This window comes from Arachis hypogaea, chromosome 13 (assembly GCF_003086295.3).
Source record: "Arachis hypogaea cultivar Tifrunner chromosome 13, arahy.Tifrunner.gnm2.J5K5, whole genome shotgun sequence".
NCBI classification, from domain to species: domain Eukaryota; kingdom Viridiplantae; phylum Streptophyta; class Magnoliopsida; order Fabales; family Fabaceae; genus Arachis; species Arachis hypogaea.
Window position 1 is genome coordinate 145,558,245 of NC_092048.1, and position 22,826 is coordinate 145,581,070.

At 31.4% G+C, this 22,826-nt stretch overlaps 3 protein-coding genes and 1 long non-coding RNA gene across 6 annotated transcripts; 2 read left to right on the top strand and 2 right to left on the bottom strand.

The window, feature by feature from the left end:
- Nucleotides 1–2,664, top strand: LOC112792711 (uncharacterized). 2 transcript variants are annotated; one of them, XR_003197528.3, is made up of 6 exons: nt 1–380; nt 561–743; nt 846–905; nt 1,222–1,466; nt 2,047–2,149; nt 2,381–2,664. It is a non-coding gene; the product is annotated as an uncharacterized lncRNA (long non-coding RNA). The 2 variants fall into 2 exon arrangements; XR_003197531.3 differs by having other exon boundaries at nt 1,380–1,466.
- Nucleotides 2,665–3,612: 948 nt separating this feature from the next.
- LOC112792712 (uncharacterized) lies at nt 3,613–5,824 on the bottom strand. 2 transcript variants are annotated; one of them, XM_025836050.3, is made up of 6 exons: nt 5,319–5,824; nt 4,956–5,138; nt 4,752–4,810; nt 4,580–4,657; nt 4,324–4,431; nt 3,613–4,092 (listed from the first exon to the last, which is right to left on the bottom strand). In XM_025836050.3, exons 3-6 carry the CDS (start codon nt 4,806–4,808, stop codon nt 3,949–3,951), a joined length of 387 nt encoding a protein of 128 aa, XP_025691835.1. In that variant the 5' UTR covers nt 4,809–4,810; nt 4,956–5,138; nt 5,319–5,824; the 3' UTR covers nt 3,613–3,948. The 2 variants fall into 2 exon arrangements, with proteins under 2 accessions (XP_025691835.1, XP_025691836.1); XM_025836051.3 differs by lacking the exon at nt 4,956–5,138 and having other exon boundaries at nt 5,319–5,659.
- Nucleotides 5,825–14,353: 8,529 nt separating this feature from the next.
- LOC112792714 (uncharacterized) lies at nt 14,354–17,535 on the top strand. Its single transcript, XM_025836052.3, has 4 exons — nt 14,354–14,995; nt 15,539–16,437; nt 16,519–17,160; nt 17,247–17,535. Exons 2-4 carry the CDS (start codon nt 15,604–15,606, stop codon nt 17,283–17,285), a joined length of 1,515 nt encoding a protein of 504 aa, XP_025691837.1. The 5' UTR covers nt 14,354–14,995; nt 15,539–15,603; the 3' UTR covers nt 17,286–17,535.
- Nucleotides 17,536–18,073: 538 nt separating this feature from the next.
- Nucleotides 18,074–22,368, bottom strand: LOC112792715 (uncharacterized). Its single transcript, XM_025836053.3, has 6 exons — nt 21,889–22,368; nt 20,591–20,977; nt 20,424–20,500; nt 20,300–20,336; nt 19,021–19,499; nt 18,074–18,793 (listed from the first exon to the last, which is right to left on the bottom strand). The coding sequence occupies exons 2-6, from the start codon at nt 20,916–20,918 to the stop codon at nt 18,650–18,652; spliced, it is 1,065 nt and encodes a 354-aa protein (XP_025691838.1). The 5' UTR covers nt 20,919–20,977; nt 21,889–22,368; the 3' UTR covers nt 18,074–18,649.
- Between the last annotated feature and the right edge of the window lie 458 nt (nt 22,369–22,826).

Consider the following 22,826-nt stretch of genomic DNA (forward strand, 5'->3'; position numbering starts at 1 on the left):
ATGAAAAATAATCATTTTCCTTCCTATTTTCTTTCCTCACTTTTCTTTCCTTCCATTTTCCACTCAAACAAACATAGTGTTAAAGAAGAAGAGAGGTCTGCTAGGGTTTATAGATTCAATTTCAATCAACACCATTTTCTCATCTTCTTCTTCTGCTGTATCTCTGGTTCGCCTATTCTCGCCGCTACAACACGCATCAGACGCCGCCGCTCCCTGCGTCCGCCGCCGCTCCTCACAGACTCAGAGGAACGAACTATCAGTATCACCACCCTGTTAAATTTCGCAGAGAAAGAACGAGAACCAGAGCGACCCTTAATGACACTGAAATAGGACAACTTTCCTCAACCCCACTTCTTGTTGAGGACGACAAACCCAGCAAGGTATACTTTTTCCTCTGCCTTCTTTTCAGTTCGGTTTGATTCTTTTAGAATAGTCAAGATGATGAATTTTGAATCCTTAGGGTAGCTTTTCAGACAATGATTTTTGCCCTGCATCGAGTTTCCTTGGTGTTTTGATTTGAATTTGATATGCTTTATTTATTTATTTTCATGTCTGCTTAGGAAGTAGAGGAAAGTGTAAAAGTGCTAAAAGATGCAGCTAAGACGAGAAACGTAACAGCAGAGAAGGTTCTGTCTGCACTTTCTGTCATTGAGAAAGCGAAAATTGATCCTTCTGGCTTTCTTGAAACCCTGGGTGGCAATGAATCCCCTGGGAGGACATGAATGCTAATTTTCACCGCTGAGGTGAACATATTTGTATTACTTTTTTGTTTGCTCGTTCTTTGGCTATAATCTGTTTCTCCCTTTGCATGCTTATACTTACCATACTTTTGTGCCGCGTTTTAGAAACAATTGAAGGGGGGTCGATATTTTCCTCTCACAGCTGTTTAGAGGTTTGAAGCTGCTGTAAGTCTCACTTTGTATTATCTATCTATTTTTCACCTGATGCTAGCACCACATTTTTGTCTATGAGAAGCTTTCAATGTTCTTTGTTATTTTGTGCTACTTACTGATAAAGCAAGAAACATCATAAGAATGTTATTGATAACTGATAAGTGCATCGTTGGGCATGAGGGATAAGCTGTTTCTCTGTACATTGATTGTCAGTTCATATTGCAGTTAGTTTTTCATTGCCTTTGATAATACTGGTTTGTATCCAATATCAAACACAATGTATTTTCTGTATAAGCTTTTAGAAGAATAATTGAGTCAAGCATTGCAGTATTGCACCATCTGGAGAGGAAGGGATATATGGTCCACTTCGGGTGAAGACGATCTTTAAAGATTTGTTTTCAATTCATCATTTCGTATGTTTTCAATTCACAGTTGTCCATTCTCTCATTTCTGGATTCTTTTTCTTCTAATGTTTCATGTATTCAGTCTTCATTGGAGCTTGATCATTATTTGTATCCCGAATAAAGGTGATGAATCAGGGCCAATCATACTTCATCTGAATTTTTACATACGGTAAGTTTATTTGTACTTTCCCTCCATTTTTCCAAATAGGTTATTAGTGTTAATTTTTTTTCTTTGTTATTTTGAAGTGAAATATGTAGTTTGTGTTTTCTTTCTCTTGTTAACCTATATTCATAGGATGTGATTTGGTGGGGATGTATATGGATAGAGCAAAATCGTTGCATATTTGATAGGATAAATTATAATTCTTTTTACTACTGAAACTATTTAGTCTTTAAGTTCAGTTGTCTATCTGTGTGTGTAGCCAAATATAATACCCAGAAATTTGATATTGCTCCACTAGTTTTTCTTACCAGAGTTGTCTGCCTGTCATTACTATTGCTTTGATTCCTAAACCAATGTGCTGTTTTTTGCCCTTTTGTGTGCTTAGCCAAATATAACACCAAGAAATTTGATATTGCTCCACTAGTTTTTCCTACTGGAGTTTTCTACCTGTCATTACTATTGCTTTGATTCGTAAACCAATGTGCTGTTTTTGACCTTTTGGATGACTCTAGCTGAAAACTTGAACCATACTGCAGTATGATGTTAGCTTTTAATATCTCTACTTATGACATTTTCACTTTGCTAGATATTTGAAGCAGCAAGCATCTTTGGCAAATAGATCGTTATCCAAGTATAATTTTTTTAATATATATTTCTACAAGAAGCTTCAGGAGGCTGTTTCGGTTAAGGTAATATATTATCTTTATGCACATGCATAGCTGTATTTATGTCATTATGTGCATGTATGGCAATAATTTTCTAATTATTTGCAAGTAGAGTTTAGATGTTTAAGATCATCACATTCTTAATTGTTCTATTCTAAAAATAATATGCCCTTTACTGGCTGCTGGTTTGACTGATAGCTGATAACGTATTAATGATGTTTAACTTCTATTATTAAATGTGTTTTTGCTTGATAGTTTTGAAGGAAACATTCAATTGATCACCGTACAAGTGCAAATGACTGATCAAAGAACTATTGCTCGGGCAGCATAAACTATTAGTTTATCACTTGTATCATGACCCTTTTGCAATGTATTTTTTTTTTTTTTTTTTTTGCACTAGTTCTTTCTAGATGACATGTGAAGTTACTATGGAGAATTATCTTTTTAGATATTTTTAATATTTTCTTTGAAAGACAAAGTACTAAGCTATGTTTCATTTGTTTTTACACTAATTTATCCTTCTATGTTTTATAATTCTATATTACTAGTTCCCTTTACGTTATCGGTTGATATAAATTATTCATAACCTATATATTCCCGTAACTAATTATTGCTGAGTATGATAAATACAATATAACTTATTCCAAAAAATGAACAAAAATAAAGTTCAAACATATCCTGAATTTATAAGATATAATTGATCTATGTTAATCCAAAAAATGAACAATGGCAATATAATCCAAAGCATATATATACAGTTAATTCTTTCTCAAGGGATATATAAATTTACATGCTGGGAATATATAAATATAGAAACAGTTCGCTGGCATCTATTTTAGCATTTCATAAATATATAACCCCCAAAAGAACCCACGCCATTCATTATAAAGAAATCAAGGTAATCATGGATTTTTTTTAACAGTTTTAACTCTCTAATCTTTCAAAATGTTGCTGATGATAAGCTGTTTACTCATATTGTAGATGTATGAATGTGAAGAATCTAACCAGCATTCAAGTGCACTAGTATTTTTACTTGGACAATTCTTGTCCAGCATGCCATTCCTTTTCCTCATCTCCATTTCATCAAGTCTAGTTTTCTTCTTCCTAGTAGGGCTGAGAGATGAATTCAACTTCTTAATGTACTTTGTGCTCAACATTTTCATGTCTCTTTTAGCAAGTGAAGCACTTATGCTACTTGTTGCTACTTTATGGCAACATATCTCATTACTTAAATGTATCTCATTCTCAATCCACAATTGCACCAGATCTTAAGATTCTTGTGGTTTTCTCTCATGAATTACATTGACCTACCTTGAACTTAGGTAATGCTATGCATGATAAAGTATACACTAACCTCCCCTGAAATTCAATGCTTTTTATTTAATGCTTCATCCTTTCAAGGATCATTTAGTAAGCATTAGCTTGTTTTCTTCAAGTCGAAGATGACTAACAACATCAAATACCAAATAGCAGATGACCTTTGATTCTTGTTCTCAGAAATTTCTCTCATACTCAAAGAATCCAACATCAGCAAAATTAGTTTGGCAAAAAATGGCATGTACGTGCTTTTAATAAGATAAAGCCGAAATACATATACCATTATTTCACGGTTCAAAACATAATCGTTTGATTATTTAAGCTCACAAAATTATTATCAAAGTAACCACCATTATGAATTTAAAAATGCCCTCAAACAAAAATTAAAATTGGCTATAAAGAATGGGAAGCTAAGAGTAGGGGTATGGTGTAATTGAAAAGCTAAGCATGGTTCTTTGGCTGAACAAAAAATTAAATAACATTAGTAAATGTATACGTCATCATATTCACGCTTTCCTTCCTCGAAACTGTTTCCCTGCACGCTGATTGTTTTTCTTCTTCTCTAGGTGAGATTTTGTAATCTTTTCTCTCTTTGCAACCACTGGCATTTTCTTCTTGCGTTCCTTCTGACAGTTGCTTAGTCCACCCGTCTGTTTGAAATGAACAATACAAACAAAACTTAGTTGAATGCAATCAAAATCATTTAACATCAATTTTTTCCTTTTAAACTTTCCAAATTCACACATAACCTGGATAGTTTAGTCTTTCTTTAAAAAAAGTTATGGAATCAACTACCAAGTTTAAGATATGCATATTTGGTTAAAATTCATTGCATTTCCAAAGTCCAAAAAAAAATTTACAAGAATGAACTGCTAACATACCTTTTTCTGATTTGCGGCTTTTTTAGGAATGTATTTTCCTCTATCCTCCCTTCCTGCTTTAGCCAATGCAGACCTTTCTTCCTTGCTCCGCCTTTGCTTTACATGAACCTAGAAGGTGCATGAATATTTTCAATCAGAGGGTAGTATGAAATTTAAAAAACTACCACATAAACACCATCTCATTTAGTTATAGTTGTGTTTTTCTCTTTTTGCATAGATTGCAGATAGATATCATCCAGATACCAATTGTACTTACTTCAAACGTTGCACTGTCTATTCGCTTCAAACTTAGTTTATCAGAATTTGGAACCTTATTTCTTGCTTCATGTTCTTCCTACAAATCACCATAAAAAAAAAATTGAAACTGACTTCTGACTAAAAGCTATTATGGTTAGAAATAGATATTACCAAACAAGAAATGGGCAAACCTTTTGGAAATCAGCAAACTTTCTTTTCTTTGCTGAGTCTTTCTTTCTTCTATTCATACCTACACTTTCATCATCACCAGAATTGTTTATAAAATGCGGCACAAAAGTATGGTAAGTATAAATTGCCAAGTATAAGCATGCAAATGGAGAAACAGATTATAGCCAAAGATCGAGCAAACAAAAAAGTAATACAAATATGTTCACCTCAGCGGTGAAAATTAGCATTCATGTCCTCCCAGGGGATTCATTGCCACCCAGGGTTTCAAGAAAGCCAGAAGGATCAATTTTCGCTTTCTCAATGACAGAAAGTGCAGACAGAACCTTCTCTGCTGCTACGTTTCTCGTCTTGGCTGCATCTTTTAGCACTTTTACACTTTCCTCTACTTCCTAAGCAGACATGAAAATAAATAAATAAAGCATATCAAATTCAAATCAAAACACCAAGGAAACTCGATGCAGGGCAAAAATCATTGCCTGAAAAGCTACCCTAAGGATTCAAAATTCATCATCTTGACTATTCTAAAAGAATCAAACCGAACTGAACAGAAGACAGAGGAAAAAGTATACCTTGCTGGGTTTGTCGTCCTCAACAAGAAGTGGGGTTGAGGAAAGTTGTCCTATTTCAGTGTCATCAAGGGTCGCTCTGGTTCTCGTTCTTTCTCTGCGAAATTTAACAGGGTGGTAATACTGATAGTTCGTTCCTCCGAGTCTGTGAGGAGCGGCGGGGGACGCAGGGAGCGGCGGCGTCTGATGCATATTGTAACGGCGAGAATTGGCGAACCAGAGATACAGCAGAAAAAGAAGATGAGAAAATGGCGTTGATTGAAATTGAATCTATGAACCCTAGCAGACCTCTCTTCTTCTTTGAATCTGAAACTAAAAGATATAGGAAAAAAGTGTAAATAACAACAGTTAAAGGGATCAAAATCTATTTAATAAATTTTTCAAAAAAAAGGGGTACATTTTATAATTATTTTTATGATGATTAATAATAAACCTACAAAAATGTAGGAGGAAGGAATCCATGACCATAAATAACAGTCTTTTTATACTCTAATTAAAAGTTGTAGTTCGAATTTTTTATTTTCTAAAAAAAATATTATATATACAGAAATTAATTATTTATATAAAATATATATTAAAATATATAATATTTTTATATAATTTATTTGTTGGTACCATACAATTTTCCAATCAATCCGTCTCGGCCACATAATAAGAAGTAGTGAGGAAATATTATTTATTATATTAAAAATATAATAGAAATATAAAAATTAAAAATATTGAGTGAATATTTTTATTTTTAAAGTTTAAATTTAAAATATTTTAATTAAATTATAAATAAATTGTTATCTTAATTAATTTATTTTTATACATATTTAATAATAAAAAATCGAATCATCAATTGGTAGGTTAATTAGCATTTAATAATACATTAGTATTTATGATTTGAAACTAGAATTATATATAAATATAAAAAAAATAAATCCATATATAAAAAAGTATATTTATATATAAAATAATGGAAATTTAATTTACATTTTCTAAAAAATAATTAAATTTTTATATATTTTTTAATTTAATTTTGATATAATTTTATATTAAAAATTTTATGGATTTGTTTAATTATGTATTGTAATTAAAATATTTATTATTATTATTTTTAAAAATAAAAAATATATTTTAAATTAGTAAAATGATCAATTCATTTTAAAAATTTATATGCAACATAATTACATATAATAGAATAAAATATAAAAAAATAAATAATATAAAAATCGATAAATTAAGAATAAAATAAAATATATAAAATCATGAAGAGAATAAAAAAATTAGATTAATATTTAAACTATAATTGATTGAATTAAAATTTGAAACTGAAAATATCAAAAAAGAAATAATGAAATTGGAAGATACATAGAGTCATGAAGAATTATATAAAAAAACATAGAAAAATTATAATTTATTTTTTGATAAAGAGAAGATGACCACTAGACAAAAAATAAAAATATAAAATATAAAATATAAAACTAATAAATAATGAAAAATTTGGTATCATATTATTTTATTTTCTCTTTACTTCAATATTGATAATAATTAAAAAAAATAAAAAAAGAGTTTAAAGAAATAAAGGAGTGATAGCTGAAATTTGAAAATGAAAAAAGATTAAATTTAAATAAATTAACCCATAATCAAAATATCGAAGAGATAAAAAAATGAATTTAAAATTTTTAATAATTGAACTTAGTTTATTTGTAATAAAATTATTTAAAATTTGAAGTGAAAACATATTATATATAGGTATAACTAAAAAAAAATTAAAATTTCGGTGAGACAAGTGCCTCCCATTTCCTATGTCTGTTCGTGCCTGGCAGTGATGATGTTTTATATATTATTTTTCTTTTACTAGCAGATCTATTATTATTATTATTATTATTATTATTATTATTATATTGTTAAACCTTAGCTATTCTAATTTTTTTTTTGTAGTGAAATGGGGCTAAAACGTTAAAGCAAAAAAAAAAAAAGAAAGAAAAAACCTAATTACGAATTAAATAGGATAAAGAAGCTTTTTGTTTATCATTAATTAGAATATTACTAATCCCTCTAAGAGAAATATCCCAAAAATAAAATTCTGAATCAAGATTTAATTTTTTTTCGAATTAGGCAATCTGCATATAACGTGTTATACTGGACTAATGGTATAGATCTTGGGTTTGATTAAGAAATTAAAGCCAAATTAGTTCTTTTATTTTTTCGGTCATACATACTCACGTTAACTCACTCACTCACACACACTAAAGATTCTATTACTACCCAACTACAGCTAGAATTCGAACTTGGAATGTGGCTATTATAAGGCCAATATATTGGCCATTGGTACAATGCGTCTGCCCCAGCGAAGTTATTTCAATTAACTGATAAAGTGGTCATAAATGGACCATTGGTGCACTTCTCCATACAATTAAAACCAAGCCCACTACTGATGCTGAAGTAAATAACAATGGTACTTGAAATGCTGGTTTCATTTTTTTCTCCCTCCAGGCCTAGGTCCAAATTATAATTTGGATTTTATTTAACAATCTATGTTAACTAATGACACTATACTAACCAGTCAATAAACCTGTATAATGTTTGACAAAAAAAAAACCCTTTATAATAAAAACACATTTTAAAATTGAATTTAGATCTTTTAAATTTTAAATTTTTATTTTAAAGAATAAAATAAAATTTTTTATTATTAAATATTTGATCTCTCATATTTTTTCTTGGTTTTACTTATAAAATAAATTATAATATATTATATTTTACTGTCTAAAGTAAAATTTAAAATTTAGAAGATCCAAATTCTTTAACATTAGTTAAAATGATGAATACTTGTATACCAAAAAAATGATGAATACCTTATTTTTTTAACTAATGATTTTGAATTTAAGCTAAGTCTTAAAAATGAGAAAAATATCCCATCCCCCTCCCCCCCGGGGGGCAAATAAAGAGGGACACCAGAAAATACGCGTAGATTAACTTGTTATAAGTTATAACTGATGTAGTGCCTTTTTGAAGTTAAAGTCTAATTAAGAGAGGTGTTAATACTTAATAACTTTAAAAGTGGCTAACAGAGGAAGCAAGCGTAGCTAAATTAATCTCAAGTGAAGAATACATATACAAGTTAAGTACAATCAGGTAACATATATAATACCTGATTAAATTGTATTATATATAATCAGGTAACATGGTTTGATGCTATATATAATAATAATTAATAACCCTATAGATAAATCTCTCTATGAATTGGGCTATAGTCTATAAATCACACTGCAATAATTTTGTTGAGACAAAGTGGTGGGACATTCAAAATGAGAAGCCCCATGCATATATATGTGATCTTGGATCAGAAATGAGAATCAGAAAGCAGAAGAAGGAGAACAAGAGAATTTTGGTCCCAAGCACTAAAAAACTGAGTGATTTTGGCATCAAGCCAATGAGAGAGGTCAAAGTATACTGTTCACATATCAGCTTTACAGGATGCCAATGGCACTACTAGCCATTTATCCCAGCCACACTGATTGACATATAAAATCAATCATATTCATTAATCATTACCCAGAAAAGAACAAAATAAATGCTTAAAGCATAATATCCCACTCAATTTTGGTGCAATTCGTGCAATGCATTATTACATTGTGGTGTGGGGACTTTCAGTTCCTTTTACCTCAAAGTTATCACTTTAGTCTTTTCTTAATCCAACTTCAACTTTCCTTTTATAGGAAAAGTATAGGTAAACAATAAAAATATTAAAAAATATAAACAATAGATATATCGGATGTTCATTTTACTAGTGTACGAATGGTTATTTTAATATTAAAATTTAGAGGGTTAATTTAAAGGTGTGGTATGTTTTAATTTGATTGGTGGTTATTCATATTGTTCAACAAAATCATTATTCCCGTAGTATTCCCCTACTTTATATTATTTTGCTTTCATTTGTGGGGGTTCAAGTACAACTCTGCATGCAAACTCGTCATAGCTGAATCAATCTATCCTCCTCATTTGGCGCCCCTGTATCGATCCAAAAGTTCATTTGAAGTAAAAATCATACGAATTTTTGGACATTGTCACATTAATAGCAAATTTTCAGGTGTGATTATCCCAAGATCTTACAGTAACTACAAACGTTACTCTCATGCATTGGAACTTTGTAAATCAGAGGACTACTTGTGGGTGGAGAGTTAACCATGAATAATGAATGAATAAAAGTGTCCCTAAAGAAAAGAAATGATAGGTATCAAATTAATGATAAGTTGATAACTGATAATATAAGAAGTGAGTTAATGCGTGGAAGGCGATAGGAGGATGATTATGCACGTCATTATCCAGAGTTACAGAATGATTGACACCGACGAACTACTCTGTCTCTATCATATTTTGGGAATATGGGCAACTAAATTCATCCACTGCTACCAAAAGCTATAGCGTAAAATGATTCTATATTCCAATATCAGTCATGCATGTCCAAATAATTTTTGTCCAGAACATAAATTTTGATTAGTCTATATAATAAGAAAAGGGATTGAGATGAAGAAAGAAAGAAAGGAAGAGCGGTTACAGATGGTGAGAGGATAGCGGCGGGGACTCAGAGATGGTGTCGAGGTGAGGCCTCCAGAGAGTAAGACCGCGGAATCTGCTAGAGCTTGTGTGAGTGGGGGTGGAGAGTTTTTGATCTGCTGGTGCAGCGTGTTGGTTGGGAGGGAGGGGAACGAGGAAGTAGATGTTGCCGCGACGGAGGTCAGCGTAGGGAGGAACGACGAGGAGGTCGGGGGAAGAAGGATTCTTGAGGACGTGCTTAGGATGAGCTCTCATGACGTCAGCAGCCTTGATGGTGCGAGCGGTGATTTCTTCAACTCTGCCAACAGAGTGAACTATTCGTATCACGTCCAGTGCTCCGCATGGCAGGATACATGATATGCATCCCCTTATACTCTTCTTCATTCTCCACATTCTTCCTTTTCCTACCCACAATACACCCGCTTTCTTCTTTTCTCCTTATGTATATTTTTTCTCTCCCTAAATTTTTTATTCTAAAGTCACTTGCATTTATCTTCCATATTCAAGAAGTTGACAAATTTAACTAAATCATGTTTTTAACTATCAGTTCCACATAAAGAATGGTATATGTTTATTATAAAATAACTATGTTAGATATATACTAAAATTAGTTATTAGTATAAAATATAAAATATACATAAAAAAATAAATTAAATAATATATATATTATGATAGTTAAATTTGATGTATAAATAATATTTTTTATTATAAAAAATATAGACGTAACGAAAAGATTATTTTTTAATGACTATTCACGTAATCAAATATAAAAAATAATTTTTATTGACATGATATTATATAATTAAATACATATATAAAATTATTTTACATAATAAGTGTATTAAAATTAAATTTCATATATATATACTAATTATTTGTTGGTTAATAATGTTTTTTTTAATTACTTTACCATATACTAGTGTGCATCAAAATAAAAAATTTATAATAAATTTATTTTTGTATAAGTTTGTTATATTTTGTTCTCAAGAATATATTTCTCTGAAACTTTTATTACATTTAATATATAATTTAATCTTATACACGGTCATTGTAAAAAAATTTAGCAAATGTATTGCGAGTTTGCCACATAAACAAAATAATTGACTCTTGCAATGGCTTAAGCGTACAATGTGTATAATGGAGATTTAGAAAGTATTAGAGATATGACTATTAGTGTTATATTGTGTCCTGTCAAGTTACGTTTTTGGGATGAGTAGGTTCATGATATGGTATTAAAATTTTAGATCTGAAAGGTCAAGAGTTTGATATTTGTTGAACTCCAAAATCAGAGAAAAATAAAAAAGTGAAAAAGTTTTTATCAATGTATTGCCACAAGAATAAGCTCAAATATTGAATCGAATTCAGAGACGACACCTGAGCAAGATCAGAGAAAAATAAATGAATGAACTAATCAATAAATACAGATTAAAAAATATAATCACCCGAAGTTCATATATGTAGGATATAATTTTCATAGAATGAAGTATTAAGATATCACTATTTTTTTGACATGAATCTCCTATAATTGATTAAAGATTAACAGTTAATACCCATGAAAATGATGCGCAAATATATCGAGACTTATTATATAATAGAAGGGGCGTGAGCGTGATTGAGAATTTGAGGCCAGAAAAAGGCAGTAACATTATTATTAGTACGGAACAGACTCGCTTTATTAGGGGTAATGACTAATGAGGTAATGATTATTGTAGGGTACTGTGACTACTACATAGACATTATATATTGTTATTGTAGTGACTCATACTATATATATGCATGCGGAATTTAATAATACAGCTCAATAATAATGCATATATATATATATATATATATATATATATATATATATATATATATAGGCCACGACTATATATATATACAAGAGTAAACGAATGCAAACTAGATTGCCATTGAAACGAAGCATCTAGCATGGTTCTTTTTACTCGCACCTAATGTAGAGTGGTATCTAGCTAGTTAAAAGAGGCTTTTAAGTGAAAATTGAATTCAAATACAAGATAACGACAGCAAAGGAAGTGCTTTAATTTTTTGTTTTGGTCAATTCTAAGTACAACACACATCCATATAAATTTTTCATATACTTATCAATTTTTTCTCTTCAATTACAGTAGTTGGTAGGAATTGAGTTTGAGATCTTTGAGATGAAAAGGGGATAAAATGTCGTATGAACTAAGATGCTTTAGTTTGAGATAATTTCTGGGAAGAAGGAGGATTCGAGTGATTGATTTGATAAGGATACGATATAATAATATTATCATGAGATCGATTTTCATAGAAGCCGGGTAGTTGAAAGTGTTAATATTTAGTTAATAAATTTCGCTAGGGATAATGTGTATAATGGGCTATTTATTTGGCTTAATATGAGTTAAAAAATAAACATTCATGATAAAATACTACTAATTCTTCAAACACAATACACCCATCTTATCCAGAATAATCATTCGAGTATCAGGGATAATAAACATCTGATATCCTACTGAATCGAAGATCCCTAAACCCCCATTATACACATTGTACAAATATTCTATTGGCTCTCTATATTTCCTCTTAGTTTATATGTCTCATTCATATCATTAAATAATGTTTGCTATAGTGTTTAAAAATTATTGTCTAATTACTAAAAAAATTAAATAATTAATTTTATATTTAAAAATATAAAAATTAAAAAAGTTTAAATATTTAAAAATTATTATAAAAAATAAGTTAAACAAAAATCAAATACTAAATAAAAGTGACCACAGAATTGGCCTCATTGAATAAGTGCAGATGTAGATGTTAATGGGCATCACGTGAGGTATAAAAGGGAGGGACCATGGGCTAGGTTTTCATATTCTATTTGCTCTCTATTTAATGCAATGTAATGTTAAGGACATTGACACTTGTTTATTCAATTTTGTGTTCCTTTTGTTACACGTACATCATCACGGTGAAAAACAAATAGTTCCACTACGATGATATTTGTCTTAGCTTGCTCCAATCAAATCATCATGTGGAGTTATTGTGGACTTCTACTGGAGATGCGTGTGGTGTCTGGTATGAATACGAGTGACCCAATCCAAATCTAAGAGTGGCCGGTTAAGCAAAGTCATGTCCATGATGTACCATTTACTTTGTTGTTTTTGTGAAAGTGGTGCTATGATTACTCTTGAGAATCTAGACATGTTTCAGTTTTACCCATTTTGGACTTTGGTGCAATATATGTATATTTGCAAGAAATTGTCAAGCCCTACCCAATCGATGATATCCATCCCTTTAACTTGAAAATAGAAAATGCAGTTTGGAGAATCCAATGTAAGGATTTCTTAAAGCATCATAACATAAAAGGGTAAGTATGGTTTTAGTCCGTAAAGTTGAGGCTGAAAAATCAAAACCATTCTTCATTTAATTTTCGATTTAGAATCGTCCTTAACATTTTTTTTCGTATTAAAATCGTCATTTTAATTTTTTTTGAACAAAAATATCCTCTTCCTTTCCCCTTTCCCCCACCCCCTTCTGTCACCCTGTCTCCCCACCCCCTTCCGCCACTCCCACCCCGTCTCCCCCTTCCGCCAGCCCCACCCCCACCCCCACCCCGCTTCCCCTCCTCCCCCCTCCCCAACACATAGCTTTATTTTTTATTTTTTTAAAGTAGGGATAGTTTAGGAATAAAATTAAAAATTTAAATAAAAAAGACGATTTTAATACAAAAAAATGTTAAGGACGATTCTAAATCGAAAATTAGATGATGGACGATTTCGATTTTCAACCTCAACTTTACGGATCAAAACCATACTTTGACGCCTAACATAAAACTATAGTAGTACTTAGTACTTACAATTACATAGATACATGCGTAACGTATTATTTGGATTATCTTTTTTTTGTGGCGTGGATAAATGGACCAAGATGATCAAGTAGGCCGTGGTCCTAACCCACTAGTAGCAGTTAAATGGGCCAAGATGATCAAGTATCCATAGGAATAATTGATGATTTCATGTGTTGTATGTATTTCGTGTGAGATGTAAATAGCAAGTATTTGACTTACCTACTTACTTCAAAATTTTGCAAACGTGAAGATCTCATCGAATGATAGTACAACAACATCATATATAACGATTAAACTCTTATTATTGACATTTACTAATCACATAGAACTGACATATTTATAATTTTATTCGCACGAGTTTCATACCAACTTGGCATGAAATTAACATACCATACCACTACCATATTGTTGTCCATCTGCTGCTTTTGCAAAATGCAGTTCATTTTTCTTATTTTTGGCATACATAATGCACTGTAAGAAAGGAACGTCTTTTGTTTTTATCTTCACCACTTTGGAAGTATAAGTATCTTTGTTCTATTAGACCTCTTAAAGCATTACAAGACATGTCATTTTCTGGGCTCCAATTGTTTTTGTACTTAGAAGTTAGAATAAGCATAATTTAAATATTTTATCATCATATTATTTAACCTTGTTTGTCCCAAACCCATATAATAAATTTGTGCATATTCTAGTCTGTGTCAAAGTTCATAATAATAGTAATTTTAGATATCACTTATAATTCTTGTGAAAAGAAAATTAAACTTTCATTTATAATTCTCATTTACTTCATATGAATTATGAGTAATTGACCTGCTAATCACCAATATATATTAATAAATATAGATTTAATGCCAAAAAGAAAAGTAGGTTGGAATCATCTTTTCCTTCCTTTCAGAAAGTTCAAAATGAGAGTCCATTATACTGTTTTTTGTGTATCTACCGGTCACAGACACATTGTAAATATGAAAAACACAGAAAGCAAAAGAAGAAGAAACACTAACATCCCTTTGCTTTTTCTTTCTCTATCTAACTCTGCTTTTCTTTGCTCTCACTCATTCCGTTACACAAATTCTGCTGCATCATATATATATACACGTCTCATGGGACTGAAATCTCTCACCTTGTGATGTTCACTTCCCACTGATTTACATTGACTTTTAATCTTTTATACACTTCTTCCCTTGCTGAAGCTTCCTGTGCTGTTTCACATGACACAGATACTAGAACCTTCTTTCTTTCATTTGCCCTGAGCTACACATGAATTTTTTCCCTGTTTCTTTGCCAATGTCCCATGTTTCATCCTGTTATTAAATAGGTTGGTCCTTCCTTCATTACCATCACGTGTTTAACCGATTCATTTATATAGATTTTTGACATTTTTCTGTTTCTTTGGTTTTGTTACTCTGTATATATATGATGAATATGATGATGATTGATGAGAGTGCTCCTGCTGTATCAATTAAATTCAGTATTTATAGTCTATGGCTCTATGCAAATGTTAAATATTTGTATATTTGGTTTATTCAGAAAAGAGTAATGATATTCTAGGCTTATTCCATAATCAGAGGCTTAAATTTCTTAGTTATCATATCCATAGAGATATTGAATATAATTGGTAACGTGAATGTCAACTTTCCCTTTCCATTCTTTCTGTAAAGCATTATGAAATTTCTAACTTTTTTTCTCTGCTTAAGCTTAATGGCAGCGAAAATGAAAGTTCATATCAATTATCAGTAATTGAATACCCTGTTATCAAGGTTCAATTCATGTTTAATTGAAACAAAAAAATCTAGCCTTTTTGCAATGCAAGCTGAAGAGTCAATGATCAGAAACCTCACATCATTCTTATTTTCTCCAGAATTTGTTGCTTGAATAGAAAGATTTTGAGTCTTAGCCACAGAAAAACTTGAGTTGAAGAACAAGATGAATGAAAGGAAATTGGATATTAATGCTCCTCTTATGTCTGTGAGACGCTCTTCTGCCGCATCACCATCACCGTCCTTAACTGAGGCAAAGAGAAAGGTACTAGAGAAAAGGTGCACTCTTGCATACTATTTGGATCAGGTAACAGAACCTGTTGCAGTGCCTTTCGATTGGGAGCATATCCCTGGAAGACCAAAGGGTAATCATGGATCTCAACCTCAAACTTCTAAGGAGTCTCCAAGTCTTGCCCCTGGAAAATCAACAAATGTTGCAGAAAGAAAAGAAGAAGAAGATGATGATGATGATGATGTTTATTCTGATGCAGTTGAGACACTGTCATGTACAGAATCAGCCTCTATGAAGTGTAGTGCAAGTGGTGTTAGTGGAGTGGATAACTTTGATGCAGACAAGCACAGAAGCAATGCTGCTGATGATAAACAAGCACAGGATTTCATGATGAACCGGTTTTTACCCGCGGCGAAGGCCATGACTGTCCAGCCTTCTCAATATGCTTCATCAAGAAAGCAACAATCTGTAGTGGCAGAGCAACCCAGAGATGTTCTCAGATTGGTTCGCGAGGAAAGAAAGTCCATTGTTAACAAACACATCACTGATTTTGTACCATATACTGGCCAATGTCAAGATGAAGATGATGATGATGATTATGGTTATGATGACTCTACAAGTGTTTCTGCTAAAGGCTGTGGATTGTTTCCCAGATTATGTGTGACAAGTTCCTTTTGCTTGTTAAATACAGTGCCTGGGATGAAAATGAGGGATGAGTTTAACATGTCTTGTGCATATGAGTATGGAAAAGGAAAACCAATCAAGAAGGTGAGAACCATGTCCATAACCATAACATGAATGTTTGTGAATTAGCACTTTTCGCAATTCATGAATGTTTTGTCCCTGCAGGCTTGGGATGCTATTCACAAGAGCAAATCAAGGTGTGCAGCTTCATCACCACACAAGCATGAGTTAAGCAGAAAATGGAGAAGTCAATCAGAGAGGTTTACTTACACACCTGAAATGAAGCAACTAGGTGGTAGTGGTAGGCTCTTTCACCGTTCCACAACTAGTTTCCAAAGCAAACCTCAACCTCTCTTTCCCAGACATGCAACTGCTACAACATTATCAACATCAGTTTCATCTTCTGTAGATACAACGCAGAGAAAAGAAGACACTATCACTATGTTTGATACACAAACTATTTTACTTCCTTCAAAGGAGAATCAAGAACAAGACTCCATGTCCTTGCAACTTGTGCAAACTTCATTTGACAAAGAAACAAAGATCAATAACAACAACAGCAACAACCAAATTGTAGCAGTTGATCATCCTCATCAATTTGTTCCGGCACCATTATTGCCAAAATCACCTTCTGACTCTTGGCTTAGCCGTGCCCTGCCATTAGTTTATATGAAGAATTCAGGATTCCCACATTCAAATCGTGAGAATACGTTCCTTGCTAAAAGAGAAAGTTTGAATGCATCATCAAGGTGGGAAACAATGGTGAAAACTTGGAATTTGCATGATGGTCATGCATACTGTTCTCGGGTAACAATTAATTAATAAAGCTTTCCTTAATTAGATCCCTTAAGAACTTTACTTTAGTCTTAACTATATTTTGGTTTTGTTTGCAGGAGTTAACTCTATACAAATCTCAGCAATCAAAATCTTAATCATAATCATATCATGTTATGTTATGACACCGTTTAATTATTTGACATTGATGTTCAGTCAGTGTTTGTATAAATAGGAATCATATGTATCCCTTTCGGACATTTGCTTCTTTGCAGTGGATTCAACATATCATAAGCTGAAGTTCCTGCACTTCTGTAATGTGCTTCTTTTAATTTCTGGGTGTATTTAAATTGACATTGTTGATTGCTCTTCCTTGTACTTATAATAATTGGCTGTTAAACTGTCTCATATACTAATATACACAATATAATTACATGTAAAATTACTTTTCACCATTTAATTAAGCTTAATTCATGTGACCCCTTGATTAAATTATTATTCTTTATTAATTTTCTCACTTTATTCTTATTATAATTTCCTCTTAGTCTCTTCCTTAATTTTGTACAATTATACATGAAATTTCTCTACTAATATAACAATGTGAAAAAATAAAAAATAAAATTCACACTTCAGTAGTTCAGTTGTCTATGAGGAAGTTAAATAATAAAATTTAGTTAGAGTAAAAATAAAGACACTGATTACCTGTTTCATCAACATTTACTATGACTAATAGTCATTATTATATATATAAAAAAGTATTTGTCCATTTTAAATATTTCAATATTGTAATGAATTTTTATAATAATTATTAAGGTTTTTTTATTAAAATTTATTTCTTATTTACGACATATATTTTGCTTAGAATATAATTTATATACAATTCCGATTTGTCTTTTTTTTTTTTTAAGAGACTTGTATGTGGAATTGATATATCATAGACATGTGGTGGGAACAATCTGCTCACATTCAGGCACACTATATTCAAGAAACCAATGAAGAGTGAAGACACAATAATACATACACAAGTAATAATTGAAAAGTAATTCATATCCCTATTACAAAACCGGGCCTTAATTAATTTCTAATTTATTGCTACGTACTAATTAAGCCCGTACAATTTTGACTTACACACAGCAAAGAAATGATAGATATACCGGCATATCTAGCTTATTGCTATATATTCTAGGCTTCGAGTTACTTTCCTTCTCTATTAATTATATTTTGTGTTTGATCAAACCAAATACTTGCACCACAAAAATAATCTCTCACACGGAACTCATACGTCATCATGACACGTTTCAGTCAAATCCTATTTAAGGGGAGAAAAAATAATGTTCCTATAATAATGTAAGCTCACTACTGTAGCGACGGCCTGCATTTGTGTTTTTTTTTTTTTTTTTGGTGGGAAAAGGTTTTAATATATGTTTAATTATTAGTTAGTTATATCATCTGAGAGTGTATGATATTGAGTAGGTTAATTATATGGTATTTCCGTTATTGACAGAGCTAAGTTAATTAAAGTCTATGAAAGTGAAAGTTTAGTGCTAATTTCTGGGGTTCCTGTGCCATCATTGTTGTCTCCATCTTTGTGATGACTCAAACCCAGTTGCAAATCTGGAACCCATTGCTTCTCTTTGTGCTGCAACTGCTTGTCTTGATTATTCAACTGCACGTACGTTTTTGCATAAATTAAATTAAATAAACCACGAAGAAAAAACATAGGTAAAAACTCAAGTGAAGTCAGACTTCAAGTAAAGTTGATATCTGAGAGTCGTTAGATAAAAATTTAGTCAAATTATCTAACGGCTCTCAAATATCAATTTCACATGAAGTGACTACACCTGAGTTTCCACAAAAAACATATTGATAGAAATCAGGAAATAATAACGGTACCTTGAAAGTATTGGAGTTTGATAGATAGTCTCTGATTGTTGTGGTGGTGTTTTCTCCAAAGGTGATGAAGTCAGAGGTGGTGGGAAATGGAGAGGAATGTGATGAGGGTAGTGTAATGTTGTTGGTATTAGAAAGCCTTTTGAATTTCCAGTGATGAAAAGGAGGCCACTTTTTCTCTTCAAGAAATCGGCTTGGTCTCATGGGAGTAATTCTGCTGGCTAGTTGAGTTTGCAAGGGTGGTGTTATTGGTCTTCTAATAGAAGGTATTTGATGATTCAAGTGCCATAGGAGGTGGTTTGTGGGCTTTGAAGAATGTGGGAGGGAGGAGAATGGAGTAGTGGTGGTGGTGTAGTTAGTAGTAAGAAAAATTCCACCGTTTCCCATCTTGAAATGTTGATGAGGACTACTCCTCTTCATCATCGTCTCATACGCCACACCACCTACTTCATGCTTGCTTCTCTGTCTTTCACTTCTTACTACTGCAACATTTTCCATTCGCTTAAGCAACTCAGTAACCCTAACCCTAGCAACCCTTTACTATTATATTCATATATTTTTCTACTAATTTTTCATTAGAAGGAAAAATATTTACAAGCATTTATTAAAATGGTATATGAATCACTTCCTTAAATATGCTCGTATATTTCTAATATATAACACGTTAAATTATTGGTAACCTCTCTACTACCTACTCTAATCTAACTCTTGAAAAATGTGGACTTTATGCATAGAATGAATGCATCTTACATGCAGGAGCTTTATTCAGCTTAGACTATTATTAATTATTTTGTTGTATTGATCAGCTTCGTCTGAAACCAAATTATTATTATTATTATTATTATTATTATTATTATTATTATTATATACCCAGAAAAAAAATTAAAATGTTTATTAACTATACCAATATAATTACCTTCTCAAGAAAACGTATATAAACAAAATAATTAATTTGATTGAATAAAGAAAATTGAAAGAGGCATTGTTTCTATTTGAAGTACACAGCATTGACCGAAGTCAGTATATACCAATATTTATATGAATATCATATATACAAGCTAAGGCTCTCAAAATATAAAATAAAAGATAAATTTTATTATAATTATATTAGGGTGGTTATGATGATTATATAAATGTTATTAAAATTAAAATTATATATATTTTAAAAAAAATATTATTTAATAATAAAAAAATATTACTTTAATTTTAATAATATTTTTTAAAACACTATAATCGTAGTCATATGAGAAGATCGAAAATAGAATAGTCCTGAGTTCCTCACCTTGGCCAGAGTCATCAAGTTTCTTGCTTCGATACATCTGAAATGAAAATTGCAAAGTAACCATGAAATTATTATTTAATTACATACATATATACGTAGTAGTATAAATACATCGAATAGGTACCTGCAAGTGACTCTTGACATGAGCAATGCTTAGGCCTCTGACATTCATTAGCTGAAGCACCAATTTAGGTGTTGCTCCTGCAGCAATTCAATATAGCTAGCAATTATAACATACATTTATATTATATGTTAATTAATAATTAATTAGGGCAAAACTTGACTTATTACTTTCTTGACCTCCAAGCCTCTGAACAGCATGGACAAAGGAGAGATGAAGATCAGGAGTCCAACGAAGCCTTGGCATCTTTGATCTCACATATTGTCTCACACCACTCCCTCTCTTCCCTTCTCTTGATGCTGTGCTGCTGCTACTTGGATTTGTTGAATTCCCTTCTTCTTCATTATTATTCTCTTCTTCCAATTCCTCATCACTACTCATCATAGCCGCTCCTTCATTCAAGTCAAATGAATTTTCCTCACCCTCATTATCATTACTACTCTTGCCGCCACCACTTCCTTCATTATTCTCTTGATGAATCTCAAATCCCTCTGACATATTTATTTATTTTATGCCGCTCAATATAAATGCTACAATTCCCCCTTTACAAATTACCTCTGAAAACCAAACAAGGATGCAAACATTTAAATATACACACAACTAATAACAAATAATTGAACAAGAACATACAGGCTGTAGTAGTGACCACTCTCTATCTATATATACAGTAGTAATTAATTACTAGCTAGCCTTTAAAACCTATATTCACTGAAGCAATTAGCCGAGGCCATGGTAAACTAATTTATATAGTGGAAAACATTGATTTTAATTTAATATCCTTGTATGTATGTTACGGTAGTAGTAGGTCAAAAGTAGTTTAATTTAGAGTAATAATATTGATGAATAAAGAAATTAAGCTGCCTACTTCTCTATCTGATCTTTAATATACCTTAGCTTGAAGAGCGCTGTCAAAAAAATTGAGGAATTTCGGCGTTAAAGTAAAAAATTAATGAGCTATATCTACCTAGCAATCAAAATATGAGCATAAAGGGAAAGGTAAGGAATTATTGACTGAGTACTTATGGAGTTATCAAAGTAAGAGTAGGAATATAATAGTAATAATAATAAAAAAAAACATGTGTTTGAACACAGTATAATCTTGTTGGTTTAGGTCATTCTTCCGATCCCTCTCTGGAAATATCAGCAAAAAGATGCATCATATCATGAAGAAAAGATTAGCATATGCATCATGCTCTAATCTAATAGGGCACTTGTGAGGGGGAAATCCAGTGGTGGCTAAAATTTTTCTCAGGAACAAGTATATTTACGAATTGATGATGATTAGAGAAATACACAAACAATCAAGTTGAAGAGAAATCTCGGAATAATATTATCAACTCATGATTAGTACTTCACAAAAAAGGAAGGTGGGTGGGAACAAGAAAACCATGAAAACAAATTAAAAGAATAATTATGTATATGAACTTATGACTGTTGATCTTGTACAAGTTAAGAAAAATATACTAACCATTTATTATAATGGATGTTGTGCCTCTATTTTTTCTCTTCCAACACTTGGGATCATATGTGCAACTTCACCGATCAAACATATATCACATATTCTCTGATCTCTCTTGGGAAATTAAAGATCCATGTTGTGTTTCTTTGATATGGATGGAGAGAGAGAGAGAAAGAGAAAGAGAGGATATATGACTTGATACCTCCTGGTTGTTTTTTATGCCTTTTTGGTGTATCATTCAGCAGCAGAATTGGCGTCATAAGTTTAAGATAATATACAACTTTATATATATAAAAAAAATTCAAATTTAAATTTAAATGAACAATAATATTCTGACAGACTACTTGTTATTATCCTTAAATTGTAATAAACATGCATAATGGATACAGATGTTGCTGGTCCCTCTTTTTGTACTATATTGCAAATCATGTGACAATTCCTACCACTTTTCTGACAGTTGTAAAAAAAATCTATACACTCTTTCTTTCTAATTATCCCTGTCCCTCTTTAGCTATATATCTACCTAGCTTTGCTAGATTGCTCGTGATTATCTTAAATATCTTAATTATTTGACCTGTGTGCTAGGTACACACTTCATCTCCCTTTAATTTAATTTAATTTAATTTGTTATTGTCATACATTCATATATGTATTTAGTCAAATTAATTCACCTAGCTCTATATGCTATAATAATAATCTTAATATATGAGAGCCTCTGTAGTATTATGTGGACCCGTTCCTTCATCGACCTTTTAATTTCATCTCACCTAAAACCAAGACTTTCTTTGTTCCTTCTCATTCAAACACTACGTTTTTCTTCTGTCTTTGTGATGATATCAATTTCTTAATCGTCATCACCACTATTATATATAATAATAAGTTATTATTCATTCTTAAATGGTTTTATTTCTTAATTTTAATACCATAGGTTTCCACTTTCCACAGCC